Source organism: Sebastes umbrosus, chromosome 16, assembly GCF_015220745.1.
Source record: "Sebastes umbrosus isolate fSebUmb1 chromosome 16, fSebUmb1.pri, whole genome shotgun sequence".
Taxonomy (NCBI): domain Eukaryota; kingdom Metazoa; phylum Chordata; class Actinopteri; order Perciformes; family Sebastidae; genus Sebastes; species Sebastes umbrosus.
In genome coordinates this window covers 10,658,912-10,681,095 of record NC_051284.1, presented here as the reverse complement: position 1 = coordinate 10,681,095, position 22,184 = coordinate 10,658,912, and the positions used below count along the sequence as shown (strand labels likewise).

The following is a 22,184-nucleotide window of genomic DNA, read 5'->3' as shown; positions in this document are numbered from 1 at the left end:
GTCCACCGCATTCATTTCTGTATTCATGAGCGGATGAGAAAGTGCAGGCAGAGCGGCTGCCGTATTACAGATAATAAGGCCAGCGGGCACCACATTCGCTGCCACAGGTTTTCCCCTGCCCCGGCTCATTCAATTACTTCACAAGAGTCCTCTGAGGCACAGCTGCACTATGGGGGTGAAGAGGAGTAAATTGAGGTACATTCATGTAGACACACACACACACACGAGCATGCACACACCTCACAGATAATACAAAGAAGTGGAGGAGGAGGCGCACACACTGTAGCAAGAGAAGCCAGCATATAAAGGATTTTTACTGACAGGCATTTGGCTTAGCACTAGCAGTCAATACATTTCTCACATAAAAAAGGTCCATCCTCTGTTGCTCACTGGCTCCCTGAAGATTGTAATGATATTGATAATGACTCCATGTAAGAAAAAATGAAATCAGGGCCATTGCTCATAGACTCCATATATGAGGTCACCATTATCTTGATGAAAGTGTAGACAGCAGCTGTATCATCTAGGATCATGAAAGATGGACTCTGGCAGACCTAATGGGCCATATCCTTTATCTATTGACATATGGAGCTACACACTGGCCGTCTTTCTCACAGCCTTAAACTCAGCTTATTCATACATAAGATGCATGTAGAAGTCTCTGTTAAATACGTAATTGTCCTGTTTCCTGAATTAATATTCACAATGTTATATTTTAAACATGTGGAAGGTCTGTGTGAAGGAGTGTGAGAAGACTGGTTGCTGTCCATGGTACTGAACTTCTGCCCTTGAGTTTACAGTGGCAGCTTCCTCTTTGTACCTTCGGGCTCTATAAAAGACACAGGGCCGGTGGGAAATAAAAGTTGGCAGCCTGTGAGTAGCTGTAAGCGCTTAAGTGATGAGATTCTGTCATTCTTACTCTCAGATGAGTGGCAATGTGCCCTTGGAATAAGCTTGTTTTAACATTATGTTGATCTTTTTTTATTATTTTACAGCGTTACTAATGCTTTGTTTTATTTTTGTAAATCAAAACAATAGTTTTCCATTTCAGGGAAAATGGGATTATTTGCTTTCTTGCCAAGAGTTAGATAAGAAAACCATTACCACTTTTATGTCTGCACGGTAGCCACTTAGCTTAGCATAGCACAAAGACTGGAAGCAGTGCCTGGCTCTGGCCAAAGGTGAAAATATACCCCTACCAGCACCTCTAAAGATAAAGATAAACACTTTATTTTTCATTTGTTTAATACTTATAAAAAGTGTACAAATGTCACGTTGTGGTTTTATCGACGGTTAAGAAATAATCCTGCACATAACCCCCTGTAAATCTACAATTTCTTGTTTTTTCACTGCAGTGGTTGGACGGATTAAACAACCCAAATATAACTGCTTAATTAATGAGTTTTAAAGGTGCTGGTAGGCCAATTTTGTTACCTTTGGACAGAGCTCGGCTGACAACATATGAAACTAGAAAAACCTAAGGAATTCATTGGTACCACCATTTCATACTAGCTTGTCGCGAAGGAGGCTAAATAACACTCCAAACTTACGCTAAATTTTGTAGAGGAAAAACTGGCATAGCATTTTCAAATGACCTCTGACCTCAAGATATGTGAATGAAAATAGGTTCTATAGGTACCCACGAGTCTCCCCTTTACAGACATGCCCACTTTATGATAATCACATGCAGTTTGGGGCAAATCATAGTCAAGTCAGCACACTGACACACTGACAGCTGTTGTTGCCTGTTGGACTTCAGTTGGCCATGTTATGATTTGAGCATATTTTTTATGCTAAATGCAGTACCTGTGAGGGTTTCTGGACAATATTTGTCATTGTTTTGTGTTGTTAATTGATTTCCAATAATAAATGTATACATATATTTGCATTAAGCAAGCATATTTGCCCACTCCCATGTTGATAAGAGTATTAAATACTTGACAAATTTCCCTTTAAGGTAGATTTTCAACAGATAATATGTGTGCAATTAATCGTGATTAATTATGGACAACCATGCAATTAATCACGATTAATCGCAATTAATAATTTTAATCTGAGTTTGCCATGTTATGATTTGAGCGTATTTTTTATGCTAAATGCACTACTTGTGAGGGTTTCTGGACAATATTTGTCATTGTTTTTGTCTTCTCCCTTCAAGGTACATTTTGAACAGATAAAAAATGTGTGATTAATCGCAATTAACTATGGACAATCATGCTATTAATCGCAATTAAATATGTTTTATATACATATATATTACATATAAATATATACATGTATATATATATATATATATATACGTATATGTATTTATGTGTGTATACATATATGTATTTACATATATGTATATAAATATATATACTGTATATATCGTTTTGGCTGTCGCCCATAGAGATTTACAAGAGTCCGAGAAATGTATGAAAAATGTGGGGCTCAAGTATGTAAGTACGTCCTCAACATGTGTACATTAAGAGATGAACCTTTTCGTGGCCTTTGACTCTGGAATGCTGCATTTTCCAAACAAAGAATTCCCAGAATTGGCACGCTCTTCATTAGATGGCATGATTTGCATTCTCTTATAATTGTGCTGCTTCTTTGATTATTAAATGATCACCCTAATTAGGGAGCATAATAGGGTTAATCAGACTCTGCTCATCACACTTATTATTATTCCTGCAAAAAAATGAAGGAAAAGGATACAGTACTTGATTAATTATATCTGCCTTTTCATCAGCTGGGCTACTATTCCCCCCTCTGAAATTAATATCATGTTGTAAATGGAAAGAAGGAGCTGGCCGGACACAGACAGATGAAAGATTTCACTCAAATTAATTAAGCACTAATTATGCGGTGGGAGTTGGGAGCAGTTTGCATAATGAGCTCTATCAAAAGAGATCAGTCATGGAGAGGGGCTGTAGAGTTTCTATACAGCCTTCAGATGATACACAGACACCACTGCACATCATGAAGAGGGCTAGCAGAGAAGTGGGAAGAGGGTTAAAGCACTTTGAGGCTTGAGTCGTGAGGTTGAGGAGTGTTTTGTTGGTTTGTCAACATGCTGCGAACCGGAAGCTTCCTCACTTGCCATGTTTTGTACCACAAACGTGGATTATTCCGGTCTCACTTAAAGATATTAAACCAGTCCTCGGGGCGGTGTGTGTCTTTTTTTTTCCTTTCTCCCCTCAGCTTAAGCATCAGATAATGAATTCCCTGCTCCAGCGAGAGGCAATAAGAACAGAATGTACCTCTAAATTCGAGCTAATCACAAACAACCTGCATCCACACTCCAGGGAGCTTTAAAGACCCTAATCACCTCTCACTCCAATTCTTGTGGTGTTCAGTTATTGTTGATCAGGGACTACACTGTGGCTATCTATCTAGACAATGGGAAAAGGGATTAAACAGACAGAAAACTCCCTACGTCTTAATCGCCTGTTTAATCACAGCCACGGCGTAGTGTATGGAGTTGAGTTACTTGAACTGATTTGTGCCACGGCAGCAGCAATCATGCATAGGCTAATCACAGTGCACAGCCCGCCACTGCCCTTCAAGGTCTCCGAGTGGAATTACAAAGACTATGATTAGTTAATCAAATGAAGAACCCAATGTCCTTTCTTTATTTGTGTATACACCTTATCTAAATGGAAATTGTATAGCGGAGGCACTTCCAGAAGGACACATCTACATGTGAATGATCCTCCTTGAGCCCTTGGCAGTGAATACAGAATAAGATCTTTCACTCCCAATCATCGTGTTATGGCATCGTGGAGACTTTCTACATGTCTGAATGATATTTGTTGTCAATGCTCATGTGAATGATGCAATCACTCAGACTGTTGTGAAGTAAATCAGGAAGCACTAGACGGCAACTCTTCAAACACACATGATGATGTGAGGCAGAATGTCAAGATTGTATTATTTTGAGTGTGGAGAAAAGGGAGAAGCGGACAGACTGTGGAAGTAAGACAGCTTATTGGTAGTAGGCTACATCTATAAATATGATTACATGTGCAGTGAAGGCTGGCATACATGTATCTGAGTTTAAATGACACAGATATAGTTTCTGAGTGAACATTTTCCTACGTCTTAGTAGCCTATGTATACGGCACCTCTTAACGGTTCAGTATACCATTTAACAAGGTTAATTAGTTCATTAGGGTTCATTATGTTAATAACAATTTAATTCATTTTATGTTTATAAGCAGTGTTTGTCAAATACACGTCATTTTATTAACCTTGAGTTACGTAATATATGTAACATTAGTAAAATGAGGGAAAACTTAACCCACATAGCATCCAGCTTTAATAGTCTGGCTTTATGTTAGTGAGCAATAACATTAGCCAAGCTACCTTCTTGAAATAAAATATCTTCTAAAAAAAAACGTAGAAATGCCATAGCCTACTCATACCGTTTCTAAGTGACTACACTTTCCATATTATGCTGCTTCATGACCCAACAAGTATATTTCAATTAAGTTAATTTTAAAGGGATAGTTTGGGTGTTTAGAAGTGGGGTTGTATGAGGTGCTTATCTACAGTAGGTGTATTACTTACAGTAGATCACGGTTGGCGCGCCCCCAGCATCGAAAATCAGACAGGAGTACCGACACCTGAGCAAAGCAATACAGTGCTGTGGATGGGGATGGCAGAAAAACGTTTATTAGCCGCCTAAAAGAAAGGCCCACCTAAAAAAAAATCTATATTAATGTAAGTGTACACTATATTTAGAATATTTTCACCGAATTTATCTTGCCGTCAGACAGCCCTTTCCTTCTCCTTTCTGACGGGAACTGAACTGAAAGTGAAACTTATCTATGATCTCTCCAAAGCGAGCAGGTTCAGATGACAAAAACAGTATAAATATGTTCCACTTCAGTTCAGTTCGCCTGCATAATATTCTAAATATAGCGTACACTTAAACGGATATATAATTTTTTTAGGTGGGCCTTTCATTTAGGTGGTTAAAATACGTTTTTCTGCTGTCTCCGTCTACAGCACTGTATTGGTTTGCTCCGGTGTTGGTACTCCTGTCTGTTTCTCCAAACTGTTGGCCTGCCGACCGTCATCTACTGTAGGTAATACACCTACTATGGATAAGTACCTCATACAAACCCCACCTCACCCAAACAATCCCTTTAAAAGGAGCTTACGTTTACCTAATTATGCAAAGGTTTAGCTTGTTAGACATTTAATGGACATCTAGCTGACACGTTGGGCATAATTTGGTTCATGCATGTATCTTATATTGAAATGCTTATGCTAAAGAAACAGAGATGATTGAAGTGCAAGAGACATGATAAAAAAAAGCATGCTATTACCTTGAGTTAGGCAAAATGTAATTATCACACACTTCCTAGGCACAGCTCTGTAGCTATCCTCTCCAGCAACCCTTCAACATAAAAGGCTTTATTTTCTGCACGAATCTAACATTGAACCTTTTTGTGGTTTGATTTGGGGGATAGACCCTTATGAACTTTTGATGAGTAGCAGGAAACAGCACATTGATATGCCCCATACATTTAGCACCATAAGAATATATTCTCAACATCATTAAAAAAAAAATGTGCCTTGAATTACATTTAGATAGATTTAAATCTTATAAGAAAGTCATTTTTTTTTAGCTTCAAAGCCAACCTTTCTCCACCACACGTCCTTCTGTCAGACATGCTGTTAGACATTGTGACTGTTGTTCCTAAAGAGAAAAGAATTTCCCTCCATGTCTTTGTGATAACTTCCTTCCAGGGCCGGCAGACTTGACCTGCTCACTCCTCCTCGAATCACCTCTATTATCTGTCAGTGACATCGGCCCTTTTTGGAGGGTGGGCAGCTCGCTGAAAAGGTACGGGGTCGCGGACGTCCCAATCCATCTCTGTCTGCCGAGCGATTGATTGTGATTTAGTGCGCGGGGCAGGAGATGGTGGGGCTCCATCCTGATGAGCGATAGGTGGGAACCCTTTGACTCCAAGCACATGGCAAGCAGAGGCAGGGCTATGATGAGGGGTCAGGGGCAGCTGGTGGGGGTAACTGGGGGTTGGATGGAGGCAATGGGGGGGTTGCATGGATCAGAAGATAGAAGGTGTCAGAGATCCAGGACAAAGCCCCCCGACCAACCGCCTGAGTCTATCACTTAGCCCATCCATCACCCCTCCAGCTTTGTGGTTAGCATAACGGTTTCTAGCTAATCGTTTCATCATCAGGGAGATAATGGAGATGACAGTGAATACAAAATAGCAGCAAGGCCACACTAGCACTATGCCAGCTAGATGAAATATGTAAAGACTTCCCTTTTCTGGACTCCTGGCTCAAATATTAATGACCTCAAATAGAGCTTTGCGTTATGGGTTTACCTCTCGGAGGTGCAGGCTCGGTGACGTTTGTTTGAACATCAGTTAATGGTTACACATGAGTGTACCACAGAGCTGACTGTATGCTTTGAAACATCACTCTCATGAAACTACCATAAATCCAAGGGGAATTTCCCAAATTGTGCTCTGAGAAAAACTCAGAGGAGATATCTGCTCTTATTTTGGAGAATAAAAAACTTCTCTAGTGTGAAGAAGACATGCTTGATATATCCCGTCAGCTGCTCTAATTTCCCAGTTCTCTTCTAAATATCATAAGATATGCATAATAAAACATTCTGACTGGAAATCAGAGCTTAAACTTAATAATATAATCTTTAAATCTCAGTACTCAGGAGCAAAGGTCAGAGAGACTGTTCTTCCCATTCTCGACTGAGCTGTGTGTCCCAGTTCAGATCAGATACAAGCTGTCCTTGGAAGGATGTTAAGCCCAGCCACAGCCTCGCTTCAGTGGGCCGCTCTGGCAGCTTAACTCCATAATCAACCTGAGAGGCCTCGTTAGGACCGGATCTTGAAATTAGGAGACAGACGTTAGGTGGAATTGTTCATGGAAATATGATGTGTGCTGGATTTTTTTCTATCATCTTTAGGGCTGTCAAAGCTAACGCTATAATAACTTGTTAGCGTTTTAACAGTACTAATTTCTCTAAGGTATTAACGCAACTTGGGATTTTTAGATTGTAGCAGGCTCAGTTTTAAAGCTAAAGTGAAGATACTAGAAATAGAATAGAACAGAAAACCTTGGGAATCCATTGGTACCAACCAGGTCATTCTTGTCACGAATGAGGTTAAATAACGCTGCAAACTTATAGGCTACATTTTGGTGAAGAAAAACTGTCATGGCCATTTTCAAAGGGGTCCCTTGACCTCTGATCTCAAGATATGTGAATGTAAAGGGGTTCTATGGGTACCCACGAGTCTCCCCTTTACAGACATGCCCACTTTATGATTATCACATGCAGTTTGGGGCAAGTCATAGTCAAGTCAGCACACTGACACACTGACAGCTGTTGTTGCCTGTTGGGCTGCAGTTTGCCATGTTATGATTTGAACATATTTCTTATGCTAAATGCAGTACCTGTGAGGGTTTCTGGACAACATTTGTTATTGTTTTGTGTTGTTAATTGATTCCCAATAATAAGTATATACATATATTTGCATAAAGCAGCTTATATGTCCACTCCAGAGTATTAAATACTTGATAAATCTCCCTTTAAGGTACATTTTGAACAGATAAAAAATGTGCGAATAGTTTGCGATTAATCACGATCAACTACGGACAATCATGTGTGGTTAATCGTGATTAAATATTTGAATCGATTGACAGCCCTAATCATTTTTATATAATGAGAGCTTTATCTAGTGTTTATTTAAAAATCATATTGATAAAACAATTATTCATTTATTATCACATATCACAAAAATATCACATACAGTATATCCAAAGTATTTTTTTACCTATTTCATAATTCTACATGCAACACCAATATTGCGAGGAGCAGCAGTGAACAAAGGCCGGCGTATTGTCAATCACAGGAAGTTGTGTCAGCCAGGTGAATGTGTAGCCAGTAACCTGATCTGCTGTTGACAGAACAGGGACAGGTGCTCCAGCCAAACTAATCCATACATGCATGCTAGACACAGGTCATCCATTAAGGCAGATTGATTCAAAGCTTTAAAAAGACTACTCCTCAACCATCCCAGGCCTGGCCTTATACCTTTGTTGTTGCCATGATAATTGCAGGCAGTAATTCAAGATGGCCCGCATTGGAAAGGGAAAGGAATGTTCCCTGTTTGCGCAGCTAATGCTGGAAACATTTTGTCACACAAGGGACGAGGGAGCATCTCTGGAAATGATGTCTGAACTTTACTAAGGGGAAATTAAATAGCTGGGCCGGTTTGTCATCTGGAGTATTAGATACACAAAGAAATATTTTATTTAACTGAAGTTTCTTACAAAAATGATTCAGTATATGGGGCTCGGGTAGGTTTGATAGCAGCGGGTATGTGTGTGGATTATTGGCATAGCTTGCATGACCATTTCACATTGTGTAAAAAAAACATATAAACCAGAATTCACTTTGATTCAGTGTTATTAGCAAGCCCACTCCCATAAGTCCCCAAATGCCAAATAAAGGTTTACAGGCAGAGGCAAGACATCTGCTGCCCTCTGATTGGTTGAAAAGCCAGCAGCAGTCTCACCTGTTATCCACAGCCCAGTGCATGGTAAACACCCTCAGTCAGAGCTGCAGGGAGAAGGAGCCCATCTGGTCAGCCGCATTAACAACCAGCTCTTTAACAATGGCTTCCAGGAAAAAGGAGAAGGGTACAACAGGCCATATCAGCCAATAAAAACAGGCTATGCATGACATTTAGCGCCTGATGCGGGGCTTAGCGGTATACAGGTTACCTACTGCCCGCACCAGTGGCTGGCAATAAAACAAAAGGCAATCTCACAGAGCGGGGGGGATGCTGTGTGTAAAGCCGCCTGCTTCAGCTGTTGATCTCATAATTTGTGTGTAAAGATGCAGACAGTTAAAATGCATGAAGGGGATCATTTCCAGGGTGCTTTCATATAAACATCTCACAAATAAACAGGCAATACCTTTAGTTATGCAAACACTATCAACTCTTCACAGCCATCCCATCCCAATGGGGAAGTGTCATTGCATTCAAGGAGGAAGGACTGTGACAGCTAATTTTCTTTTATGAGGGATGATTTTTTATTTTTGGGAGGGAGGTAAATAAGAAAATGAATCAGATGAGATGAGAGAGCAGTGTTAATAGAGCTAGCTGTCAAAGTAAAAGCACTGGAGAGCATTAATGTGATTATTTGACTCAACAGTGCCATCTTGTGTTTGATTGTTCACCTCAGGAAACCTGAAAGGTGAAAATTACACATAAAAATTGTGATTTTCAGTTAATGCATCCTTGTTTTATGACAGAAAATTATAAACTGTTTTATAAATATTGTGCACTTGAACCATTTTCTAGTTATTTTCCTACTTTTGGCCCCCTAATGTGTCTTTCTGTGCTGCAGGCCAGAGCACATTAGCAACCCTCATCCACAAAATGGACTGTAACAAGTTAGAAAACAGGGGCAACTCTGGCTTATTAGATATTTGATGGGGCTCTATTTTTACAACTGCCTCCACCTAGCATGCAAAGGATGGAGACAAAGTCTCTAAATGAGATCTAGGGAAAACAAAGAGGGGATGTGAAGACGGAAAGGTTCGGGGTGGAGTTTGAACAGCAAGCAATGTGCTCTCTACAGCTGCTGGCACTAATGAGGATAATTACCCCAGTAATAACATTAGCCTATCTGAGGGAATGGAGGGGAAGGACAAGTGGTTGTGCTTGTGTGTGTGTGTGGGTGGGTATGCGAGCGTGTGTACGTGCACGTGGTGGCTGTATGTGTGTGTGCATGCACGGCCGTGCGCGTGCCTTTCCTGCTATCTCACTTGCAGTCTCTCCCTCATTCCCTGAATCTCAATATCTCTTTGTTAGCCCACAATAATTGTATTTGGGCCTCATATCCGCCATATCAGATTTGAGTTTGTACAAGGTAATTAGCAGGGGAAGGGAAGCCTCCACACCAGGAGGACAAATGCCCCCATGACATCATTCTGGCTCCACTCAGGAGGGGAAGGGTTTTTTTTTTCCTCTCCCTCTTCCTCCTCTTCATCCCTCTTGTCATTCAGCTGTCAAAAAGAGAGACACTGTACAGAGGCAACAAAAAAAAATGTAATGGCAAGCGAAAGTTGATGACATTGAAAAGGAGGAGAGTTGGGATTAAAAAGATAAAGAAATGAAGAGAAGAAGGAGAGATAAAGGGCTGGAAAGTGATTTGAGATGAGATGGAGGGCTGTGTTTTCGCCGCAGGCCTGTAATCTCCAATCAGCTTTGACTAACAGACAGCGGGGGAAAGTTCCTCTGCGTTAATGCAGCTTGCCATTCAGAAGGAGCTGGTGTATCCAGCTGGGAGTCGGGGGATGAGGGGAGGATTAACTGGCACTCAGGTGGAGAGAGATGAAGAGAATCTGATGGAGACCCTGCGGATGGGCGCACCTTCTCTCGCTCCATCCATCTCTTTCTTTTTTCTAAGTGAACGAATGTACTGTGCTAATGTTTTCTGGGTGGAAAGGTGAAAGCGGGAGTCAGTGGTACAGGCTTTACTTTAGGGGTGACTTGTATCTGTTTGTAATTTGTATCAATCATGTCAAATGAAAAGTCCAGTGTGTAGCATTTCGGTGGATTTATTGGCATATAATAGTCATAACTATGTTTTCATTAGTGTGTAATCACCTGAAAATAAGAATTGTGTTTTCGTTAGCTTAGAATGAGCCCTTCATATCTACATAGGGAGCTGGTCCTCCTCACAGAGTCTGCCATGTTTCTACAGTAGCCAAGAATGGACAAATCAAACACTGGCTCTATAGAGAGACCTTCACATTTTTGTTCCCTGAAGGCCACCGGAGTTCTGCTTGGAAGGGATGGGAGCAAAGGGGTGTTCAGTTGGTTGCATTCTGCAACCTCTCCACTAGATGCCACTAAATCCTACACACTGGTCCTTTAAATGTTTTGAAGATGAGTTAACAGTCTCTCTAGTATGCCTGTGGTCAAGGGGTTGTTATTATTGTCCAGTTCTATTATAATTAGGGCTGTCAAAGGTAATTGATAATAATGCAAATTTGTTTTAATGCCACTATTTCTTTAACACATTAACACAACTCGCGATTTTTGGGGTTGTAGCTGGATCCGTTTTAAAGCTAAAGTGAAGATACTGGTATCATATAAAACTAAAAAGCCTAAAGAATCCATTGGTAACCATGGCATACTAGCTTGTCGCGAAGGAGGCTAAATAACACTCAAAATTTACACTAAATTTTGGCGAGGAAAAACTGGCATGGTCATTTTCAAAGGGGTACCTTGACCTCTGACCTCAAGATATGTGAATGAAAATGGGTTCTATGGGTACCCACGAGTCTCCCCTTTACAGACATGCCCACTTTATGATAATCACATGCAGTTTGGGGCAAGTCATAGTCAAGTCAGCACACTGACACACTGACAGCTGTTGTTGCCTGTTGGGCTGCAGTTTGACTTGTTATGATTTGAGCATATTTTCTATGCTAAATGCAGTACCTGTGAGGGTTTCTGGACAATATTTTTCATTGTTTTGTGTTGTTAATTGATTCCCAATAATAAGTATATACTGTACATACATTTGCATAAAGCAGAATCATGATTAACTACGGACAATTGTGTGGTTAATCACGATTAAATATTTTAATCAATTGACAGCCCTAATCATTTTATATAATGAGAGCTTTATCTATTTTGTGTTGTTAATTAATTTCCAGTAATAAGTATATACATACATTTGCATAAAGCAGTATATTTGCCCACTCCTATGTTGATAAGAGTATTAAATACTTGACAAATCTCCCTTAAGGTACATTTTGAACAGATAAAAAATATGCGATTAATTGCGATTAACTATGGACAATCATGCGATTAATCGCGATTATATATTCTAATCGATTGATACCCCTAATTATAATCATACAAATTTCTAAAACTTTGCACAGCAATCAACAAGAGTGATATATGTGTGTGCCATAGTACAATAAGAAGCGAATAAAAGCAGATGTGATGTTTAATTATAGGTATTCCTCTTACAATTGAGCAGTTAGATGACTGACAAATGTCGTGCCCTTTAATTTAAAATATGTTTGCTGATCCTTTATGATAGACGGTGTTGTCTGGTCATATAAAACTGGTTTAAATTAATCCCAGGTAATCTCAAAATGCCAGCTGTCCATCCCCACTGCCTTCCTCCAGATGATCAAAGTGCTCCTGTTCCTCCTTGGCATGGCCTTTCATCTCCATCACCACTGGAGAGCAGATAAGAATCATTTTGAGTAAGAATATACAGCATCTTTCGAATAAGTAAATAAATAAAGAAATTAGTTTGCTTTTGCGCAAAAATCTGATTCACCGTTGACTACAGTCTACAGTATGATGCTCAGACACTCACCCTGTCTCAACACTGTGAGCTGTGCTGATGCAGACGTTTCTCCCAAGGCATTGTGGGAGATGCAAGAGTAGACCCCTGCATCAGAGACGTGGAGGTCCTGTATCTGAAGCCAGGTGGAGACAGTGTAGCGCTGGGGACCGCCTCGAGTCTGAAAAACAGATGGGATTACATCACAAGAGATGATATAAACCTATTTAAAGGTAAGAAATGTATCCATTAGACTTTTATCAGCAGTATGGGTGGTACAACAAAGCATTACAATGATATAAATAATTGCCCTTAATACACTAGCACCCTTATCAACTACCTTTCTTCTTTTTTGTATTGTTATCAATAGACTTGTGGAATAAACTCTGGAACTGTTTTCTTGTTTGGTAGTTGAGCATTTAATTTAAGCACAGAACACATTGCTATGTGGGTGTTTAAAAGGAAAGTCTGTTCATTTTGTTACCACTTTTCTTCTTTTTCTGATTTCTTCCACTTTTCTTCTCTGTAGAAGTAGAAGCTTTGTTGGGAAGTGATCATTTGTTGTTTTGCCATTTTTTGTATTCCTTTTCAGTCACACAGATGGCTATCATCATGTTTCTTAGATGATTGTCTTGCATTATATTATGTATCAGAATCCCTGGTATTGTGATACCAATTCAGTCTTTGTTGTGATAATATTGTGAGTTGCTATGTGATTCTCATCTCTGCCTTGGAAAATAGAATCTACCAGCTGGATTCAGGTTTAAAGGGCCTCTCGAGCGATTTAGTGTGACACTTCCACAAAGCTGGGAGTCTCAAAAAAGACACATTAAAAACAGAATGGTCGAAATCAGAGCAGCAGAGGCAGACATACCTTGACTTTTAGTCCATAGTATGAGTCAAGCTCCAAAAACACGGGGTCCTACATTTCCCGTAATGCAACTCTGTTTTGGAAAAGCTCACTCCAGAGCCACAGAAGACATTATTCAATTATTTTCAGGCTGAGTAGTACTCCTCGTGATGAATTAAGTGAATTTCATATGTAAACATCTGTGAAATTCCCCTTATAGCTACGAAGAATTTAAATTTAGTGTTGATTTTGGCAGTCCCTGTGGACAAAAGCAGTAGTGTTTCCGAGCACCAGAGTCCCTTTAGAAAATTCCTCATTTTACTGCAGTAGGGTCTGACAGTCTGCACCATGCAGTCCTGGCTCTGGTACTCCCGTGCCTCCCTTCCCTCCAGCAGGCCCAGCAATACTGCTTGGGCCTCCAGCAAAGTGGTGTCATTGTTGGCTCCCAGGGATGACTGGCGTAAGTCGACTGTCGGTCGAAGGTGTCAGCAAATGCGGATGTGAGTCTGCCTGCTGTGTGCCCCGCTGGAGTCTGAGCTGAAGGAGTTTCTGGTGAACCTGAATGATTTTGTCTGATTTTGTGTGGAATCCGACCCGGTGGCACCGACGACAGGCATTAAGAATAACTATCCAATTACCTCGCTAATGGTCTCGTTTACTGATGTAGGTCAAATAGACGCATCAGTATTAAATTGAGACTGTTTCATAACCAGTTAAAAACTCCTCACAGTCATTTTAAATCCAAAAACATCTTTAACTGTTGAGCAAACTGGGACAAAGGCCCTCTTAAACTGAAAACGACAGACCCAAATGGACACATTTCAAGCAAAGCATATGCTGTTAATAAACTCTCCGTGATGCATAATAACTGCAGCTCGTATCAAACCTGGACAGAGATGTGAGGATCATCTCCTGGCAGGAAGTTGTCACTCCCTTTCTTCCTCCAGCTCAGATATGGAAGAGGGTAGGCTGAGACCTCGCACCCGAACACAATGTCGTTCCCGGTGTAGTTGAAAAGGTTTCTGGGTCTTCGAAGAATACGGGGCGCTGCGGTAGAAAAAAAAGAGTTCCCCAAGGTTCAAAACTGGAAAGCTCCCCATCAAGACAACTATTCACATGCATTGAAATATTGAAAATAATAACTTTCCTGGACTGATAACATATGTAAGAAAAGAGCGCAGTAACCAGAGTGGCAGGGTCCTCTTCCTGTGAGCTTGAGGGTTGTGTTACGGTGGCTGTTGGCCGTCATCTGGCAAACATTTGGGTAGGTCCACCCATCTGAGCCGCATACAGGGCTCTTTTCCTAACACACACATGTAGGTTCTGGATCAGCCCTGTGTCCCCTCTTTGGCATTTTCCTCTGGCAGACCAGGCCCTCTCCGCAGCGGCCGTAGAACTTCTGAGCCCCATCCGGGTCACACTTCTGCCCCTCCACGTTAGCACACCGTTCACAGCATCCACAGTCGTCCTGCACCCGACCTGCAAGACAGTTGTCGGGGACCGTGGGGCAGAGGCGGTGGTTGCACTCCCTGCAGCCCTCGCCCTCCTCCCACAGCCGCAGCCACCCACGGTGCTGGGGTGGCAACCCGAGGGAAGTGTGGAGCCATACACTCGTGCATATACAGACACACAGGCAAAGCTGAGCCATGCTGCTGATCTGCATCAGCACACAAAGTCACAAACAAGTCTTCCGGACAACTTGAAGGCAAACTATTGACCCAAAATGAAACTGTAAGACGAGTTCCAAGCTGAACCAAATTTATAAGAGAGATGGCAGTCCTGGTTGCCTGCTGTTCTCTGACAGTCAGTCACATGTTGTTCTTCCTCTGAGTTTTAAATGTTTCCTTCTGTCTCCTCTCTGTCCTCTCCTGAATGGATTGGTTTTTCGTTATTATTATTACCGTGTACCCCTGCTGAAGTATTTTGCCATTTTGCTTTCCCCCTTGAGATTTCTTCATCAGCTCCAAGTCCTTCCTAAGAAAGAGACAGCATTTGCAGTGAATGAAGCGAGCAAACTTCATCTCGAAGGTATCCGACTCGTCTCATCTTTCTTTCCTCCCAATTCTGCTGCCTTTCTTCATGTGCCAGCCTGGGCAGGGCGGGACTGGCAAAAGGACTTCAGAAATGGCACAGGATATAAAAGAATCCTGCTGAATTTGAACTTCATAAAAAATTTAACGGAAAACAACACCTGTCTATATGAACATAATGCACCTAATATATATATTTAACATGCATTATTTAGCAAACAATGATCTGAAGTTAATAGAAAATGCAGCTCTGTTTTTACCAGCTCTCTATCTAGTGGAGTAGTGTGAAATTCCTGGGTTTGGAAACATTATCTGATGATTTCATGATGATTTTTGTTTGTGTTGTGGAGTTTGGGAATGAATATTTGTCTATAAATGGAAATATGGAGTGTGGGGAAGGAAGAAAATCATTCTAAGAAAAAAAAGAACAGTGTTTAACATATCAAGGGATGTATTAGCAGAAATGTAATATAATATTCATAACTGTTTTCATTTGAGTGTTATCACCTGAAACTAAGAATGTTTTCGTTAGCTTAGAAAAAGCCCTTCGTATCTACATAGGGAGCGGTTCCTCTTCACGGTGTCCGCCGTGTTGCTCTGCCATGTTTCTACAGTAGCCCAGAACGGACAAACCAAACACTGGCTCTAGAGAGCCTTTCACGTTTTTATGTTACCTGAAGGCCACCGTAGTTCTCCAACACTTCTGTGAAACTGCCTTAATGTGAGCCACAGAGTGCAAAACCGTGGTACTGCCAGCCGCCGTCTGACTTCTGTTGCTCCTAAAGTAGTGTTATTCTGGTAATGATGGCCTCTGAGCGAGACGGACAGCGTCACCACGGTTTTGCACTCTGTGGCTCACATTACCGCAGTCTTGTAAAGGATTGAGTGAGCGGAGAGGTTGCAATCTGCAACCACACCACTAGATGCCGCCAAATCCTGCACACTGTCCATTTAAATAATATATAGATTTAGGTAGGAGGTTATTGTTTCTCAGAGTTAGGAGTAAAGTGTGTGTGCTGGTCTGCTGGTCTAGATCTCACTCACCTCCAATGGTGCATTGCTAGAATAACATGGAAAATTTGAGGCCTGGTCTTCATACAGCAGCTTCACAGAGGACTTAATATGACTCATTTTGTATTGGACTCATTTTGTACTCATTTTTGTACTCAATCTAATTTTAATTTGCTACATACTGTTTTGTTTTTTAAGTTTACGTAAGATATAATTATATAATTTTGGGGTTTATAATATTTTTTGTATATGTTTTATCATTCTATAATGTATTATTACCATTTGGATCTGTCTTTCTTTATATATTTCATGACATAAAAGACATATATACTGTATATTTCACACATGCTTTGTGTGTGTGTCCATAAAGTCCTGGTATGGGAAGGGACACAGCTTTTATGTGCATTATGAAAACAATAACACAACATATATCACAAAAAAAACATAACACCTCCTATACAACTGTCCCTTATTGTTATTTCCTTATGTGCAAACTGTCTGAATGGACCTGACTGAATGCACAAACAACATATAGGCCAACAAATTAAAAAAATTAAAACTATCTTTACTTTAAATGAGCTGCACTTGCATTGCTGCATTTACAGTGTGTGTAAATACCCTGGATTTCATTTTTTTAGTAGGCAAACGTGGCACTTTTCTGTTTGCCATCCGGCATGCTTCAGATTGTACACACAGAGTTAGATGCTGAGCACAATCACCTCCCTGTATGAATGACCGGAGGCGTGGTTTTATTAGAGAGGGTGTCTGACGTCACGGCATGTGAGGCGCTTACGTACTACGTCAGAGCGTGAATGTAGCGATAGAGGCATGTTGTGAATCCGTTTTATACTTCAAAATAAAAATAACTGAGAATTATGCAAAGATTAACACAAGTTTACCGACTGTTGTGGTTATCCTACATGGCATTACACGTCGCATTGATCAGTTGATAGTTCACAGTTCAAGCTAAAATGAAGTTGATATTTTTTTGGTGCGACTTTAGGAATGTGCATGCTTTTATTTCGAAAGAGCACGTACAGGAAGTTGAGCGCTAATCATTAACTTATCTTGTTCCACGTTTCAACAGGAAGTAAAGAGATGTGTGAAGGAGAGCAGAGTAGAGCAGAGGGGAAACTTCACTTAATGAGCTGACAGATAAACCTTCTGCTTCTCCTTTATCAACAGACTCTGCCGGAAACGACCATTTATCCTCATATCTGGACATTTAGTAAGTCTTTTCACTGATATCTGTAATCATTCTGCACTATGTGTTTTCATTTTGACAGCTTGACAGGGAAGTTGTGGCTCACTCACTGAGTTACACTGTAACTTGTTGTTGCTATTTAGTCTTGAGTGGAAATGGAAAAGGGTAGGCTACAAGATGGCATATTGATATTGACATATTGATATTATTGTTATATCTGTTATATGTTTGATTTTTCATTATTAATCAATTTGTTTTTATTGTATGGTATTTCTCAAAACTGAGCACAGAATAAAATGGGGAAATGAAAGTATATAGGCCTACATGAGTGTATGTTAAAGCAAACTCAAATCCCATGCAGCATTGTTTATTCCTTTACTGTGGTCTTTGTGGCAATAGTTTTGAATGGAATTAAATCATAAAACATTTATTGTGCAATGTAAAAAATATGTTCATTTAGAGTAACTGAAAAGGTGTGCTCTCTCAAAAGATACTGTAAGAATAGCCTCGAACAGTGAAATGTAGTAGGTACTGACATATTATATTGCAGGCACTAGCCTATATATTTATAGTTAATGTGGTTAGACAGGTTTAGACTTTAACTTTTTGTTGCTATTTAGTCTTAAGTGTAACTGGCAAAGGGGTAGGCTACACGATGGCATATTGATATTGACATATTGATATTAAAAACCCATTTTTTTGTTTTATTTTTCGATAGGCTGACCATTATTAATCATTTGCTTTTATTGTATAGTATTTCTCAAAACTGAGCACGGAATAAAATGGGGAAATTAAAGTGTATAGGCCTACATGAGTGTATGTTAGAGCAAACTCCATTCCCATGCAGCATTCAGTATAGTGGCCTTTACTGTGTTCTGTGTGGCAATAGTTTTGAATGGAATTAAATCATAAAACATTTATTGTGCAATGTAAAAAACATGTTGCAGCTCATTTAGAGTCACTGAAAAGCTGTGCTCTCTCAAAAGATACTGTAAGAATAGCTTCCAACAATGAAACGTAGTAGGTACTGACGTATTATATTGCAGGCACTAGCATACATATTTGTTTAATGTGGTTAGACAGGTTTAGACTTGAAAATTAGTACAATGTGGGCGGGTCACATATCTGTCAAGTGGACCAAACAAACCGTTGAGGTGTGCTGAAATCAGCTCAGACTAAAGGATATCCTGTTTTTCCAGAGCAGGTCTAGACTGTGCCACAAGTCATTGGGCTACTGCTAGAATTAGGAACCACAGCCAACTGGAATAACCCCAACAGGGTTTTGAATTGATGCTTGATTATATGTACTTGATTGTGTGTTGTATTTGACAGGTGAGAAAAATGGCAGAGAAGGTGCTGGTCACAGGTGGAGGAGGCTACATTGGGAGTCACTGTGTGGTGGAGCTCATTGAAGCAGGTTACCAGCCAGTCGTGGTAGATAACTTCAGTAACGCCGTAAGAGGTAAGCTTCCTTACTGGAAACATGAATAACTTTGCACGTCATCTTAACCTTGGCAGTGCCAAGTGTGTTTGTTTAGTGTGAGTGATACTCATATCTGATATTACTGTGTGTTTGCGTGCGTGTCTTTGTGTGCGTGTGTGTGCGTGCTACATCCTGTTGTGGATTTGAGGAGAAGGGGATGTGCCAGAGAGCATACGTAGGATAGAGAAACTCCTGGACACCAGCATCGAGTTTCATGAACTAGATCTTTTGGACCAACCTGGCTTGGACAAACTCTTCAAAAAGGTCAGAAAGTTATTACAGTTGATTCATTAATCTTATTAGAGCTGGAACAATTACTTGTGTTTATTGCTTAGTCGATCGACGAAAAATTCACCTGAAACTATTTTGATAATCAAAGAACCGTTTTAGTAATTTTTCATGCAAAAATGCCAAACATTTGCTGTCAGCTTTGGCTCTAGGAAATGATGAGTGATAATGATCATTTTCACTATTTTCAGCATTTTATAGATAAATACTTGGCAAATTGATGGATAATGAAAATAATTGTTAGTTGCAGCCCAAAATCTGATTTCTCCACATGTAAAAATAAAATATACAAGATTCCCCCCCCCCCCCCCCCCCCCCCCCCCCCCCCCCCCCCCCCCCCCCCATTCTTTATAGCAGACCGTTGCTATGTATAACAGACCGTTGCTATAGACGCAGTTCTGATGTCGGACTCTGAAGGACAATTTTTGTGTCAAATTATTGATTTTCTAAGTAAGGAGCCGTGGAATAAGCAGGATAATGTACAGCCAGCTGGTCATTGTGGCAAAATAAACCCCTTCAGGGTTCGCGTTGCGTCGGGGTCATTCCTGCATCGTCATGTCTGGGTTTATTTTGCAACAATGACTGGCTCGCTGTACATTATCCCTTACATAAATGCTGGAAGACTTTGGTGGATGAACCACTCAAGGCCATCTGATAAATAGTATTTATACAATTTCCTGCTTAACTTTAACAGACTGTGTTTTATTTTGTTTTTTACCAAAGAATGTCCCTGCTGGCCACCATACATTCTCAGATAGTATTGAAAATAGGTAGTGTGACATAATGCTACCGTGCCGTACTGCATTGGCATATTAGTTATAAAAAAGTCCCTCCATATTGGTCCCATCACACATGCCTAAATATCTATCTGTGTTGCAGCATTCTTTCAGTGCGGTGATGCACTTTGCTGGTCTAAAGGCTGTTGGGGAGTCGGTGGAGCAGCCGTTACGCTACTACAGAGTCAACCTCACCGCCTCCATGAACCTGCTTGAGGTCAGTTTGAACTTTTGTCGTCTGATCTTACTCTTTCCGTCCTTGAGTAAATCTACACTCTTCATTTCTGAACTGATCTTTATTTGCACTTCTTTGCTCGCCGAGCGCATGACAGCGTGTGTTCATTTGATACTGAGTCGGCTAATTCTAACACTGCACCCTTCATGACTTTGTCCGCCAAACTCAAGTTACTCCTAAGGTGCATGCGTGTGTGCGCTTTAGACGGCTGACTGGATGCGTGTGCCGTGTTTGTTTGCATGTGTCCCAGGCGATGCAGACTCACAAGGTGCGCAATCTGGTCTTCAGCAGCTCAGCGACAGTGTACGGAGACCCTCAGCACCTCCCCATCGACGAGCAGCACCCCGTGGGCGGCTGCACCAACCCCTACGGCAAGACCAAATTCTTCATTGAGGAGATGATCAGCGACCACAGTAAAGCTCAGAAGGTAACTGATCAGGAGGCAGAAAGACATTCACAGATGCACACACACACATATACAGTACATATGGTGTCTCATTATCGCCTCTTTTGTCAGCAGGACTGGAATGCAGTGCTGCTGCGTTATTTCAACCCAATCGGAGCTCATTCCTCTGGCCAGATAGGAGAGGACCCTCAGGGTATCCCCAACAACCTGCTGCCATATGTTGCCCAGGTGCATGCCAAATACACAGCCAGATCAGATCAGAGCATGTTCCATGCGTGTTGTAGTTATTAGCGAGTGTATGATTTCACATAGTTTGCATTGCTTAATATATCTCCCTCATAGGTTGCTATTGGGAGAAGAAAGTTCCTCAGTGTCTTTGGGAATGATTATGACACACTTGATGGGACAGGTAATGGAGGAGACCTTTAAACTGCAATGCACAGATTTAATTGTGGTTTGAAATATTCTTTTGGGCGGAGGGGCTCAAGGTTTTCTTTCTCTCGGTAGGGGTGCGAGATTATATCCATGTCGTAGATCTGGCAAAAGGACACATAGCAGCTCTGAAGAAGCTGAAGGACGACAGCGGCTGCAAGGTATATTTGAGAAAACTACAAAAACATTTTTAAAACACATTTTCATTGTGCATTTAACATGAATACATGATTGAGGTATTTATGGGAGTGCTGGCATGTGTGCATTATTGTGTCTGTAGGTTTACAACCTGGGAACAGGGACAGGCTACTCTGTGCTCCAGATGGTGAAAGCCATGGAGAAGGCATCAGGGAGAGAGGTGAGTGACACAAGAGCTCTTTTTCTCTCCAAAGTAAATTGTCTTTTCAGGGTCGGCGATTGTATTGTGTCTTCTGAGAGTAATTGGAGTGACTCGGAGCAGTGACCACACTACATCATGTTATCTTGTGAGTTAAAGGATGGCAAAGCTGGTATCGACTGTGGAAGGTGGCCCTCTGGTTCACTGAAGTTCCCACTTTTTAGGTTAAACCGCCCTCCTTTTTGTTAGTTAAACTTAATGCGTCCTCTCCATAGATCCCATACAAAGTCGCCCCACGTAGGGGAGGAGACATCGCATCCTGCTACGCTGACCCACGTCTAGCCGAGAAAGAGCTGGGCTGGAAGGCCAAATTTGACCTGGAAAGAATGTGTAAGGACAGCCACACTGCATAAATCTACATGTATTTTACAAGTCTTTTTTTTTAGTAATATATTTCCTCATAATATCCTGATGTTATTTTTTTGTGTAGGTGAGGATCTGTGGCGCTGGCAGTCTTCCAATCCCACCGGATTTTCCAACGGCACAACCTCTTGATACAACTCCATCCTTTTTCCCTTCCTTTTAAATGATGTTTGAATATCTTTTACATATCACATAAAACACGTGATTGAGCTGAATGCTTCATGTTTCATCATGTTTCTATTTTTTCTATATTAATGGTTATCTAATTTACTGTTTACATTAGAAGAAACATATAAACAAAAAATGTCTAATTTCAGTGTTATTTCAGGTTAAAACCAGA

At 40.8% G+C, this 22,184-nt stretch overlaps 2 protein-coding genes across 5 annotated transcripts; one reads left to right on the top strand and one right to left on the bottom strand.

Moving 5' to 3' along the window:
* Positions 1–12,146: 12,146 nt before the first annotated feature.
* LOC119474584 (kazal-type serine protease inhibitor domain-containing protein 1-like) lies at positions 12,147–14,867 on the bottom strand. The gene is given in 4 exon segments (XM_037746681.1): positions 12,147–12,259; positions 12,403–12,550; positions 14,106–14,266; positions 14,405–14,867. Coding segments are annotated over 4 exon segments (885 nt in total).
* Positions 14,868–17,341: 2,474 nt separating this feature from the next.
* On the top strand, positions 17,342–22,120 carry gale (UDP-galactose-4-epimerase). 4 transcript variants are annotated; one of them, XM_037746677.1, is made up of 11 exons: positions 17,342–17,488; positions 18,797–18,926; positions 19,102–19,211; positions 20,115–20,228; positions 20,497–20,673; positions 20,764–20,880; positions 20,995–21,061; positions 21,160–21,245; positions 21,365–21,442; positions 21,697–21,811; positions 21,912–22,120. In XM_037746677.1, the coding sequence occupies exons 2-11, from the start codon at positions 18,806–18,808 to the stop codon at positions 21,974–21,976; spliced, it is 1,050 nt and encodes a 349-aa protein (XP_037602605.1). In that variant the 5' UTR covers positions 17,342–17,488; positions 18,797–18,805; the 3' UTR covers positions 21,977–22,120. The 4 variants fall into 4 exon arrangements, with proteins under 4 accessions (XP_037602605.1, XP_037602604.1, XP_037602603.1 ...); XM_037746676.1 differs by having other exon boundaries at positions 19,099–19,211; positions 20,767–20,880; XM_037746675.1 differs by having other exon boundaries at positions 19,096–19,211; positions 20,767–20,880.
* The last annotated feature ends 64 nt before the right edge of the window (positions 22,121–22,184 follow it).

Excerpts from the sequence above, each read along its gene's own strand:
- gale (XM_037746674.1), top strand. The coding sequence starts at position 18,806 with ATGGCAGAGAAGGTGCTGGTCACAGGTGGAGGAGGCTACATTGGGAGT. Across the intron at positions 20,674-20,763 it reads ACCACAGTAAAGCTCAGAAG|CAGGACTGGAATGCAGTGCT; the intron begins GTAACTGATCAG and ends CTCTTTTGTCAG. Across the intron at positions 21,443-21,696 it reads AGAAGGCATCAGGGAGAGAG|ATCCCATACAAAGTCGCCCC; the intron begins GTGAGTGACACA and ends TCCTCTCCATAG.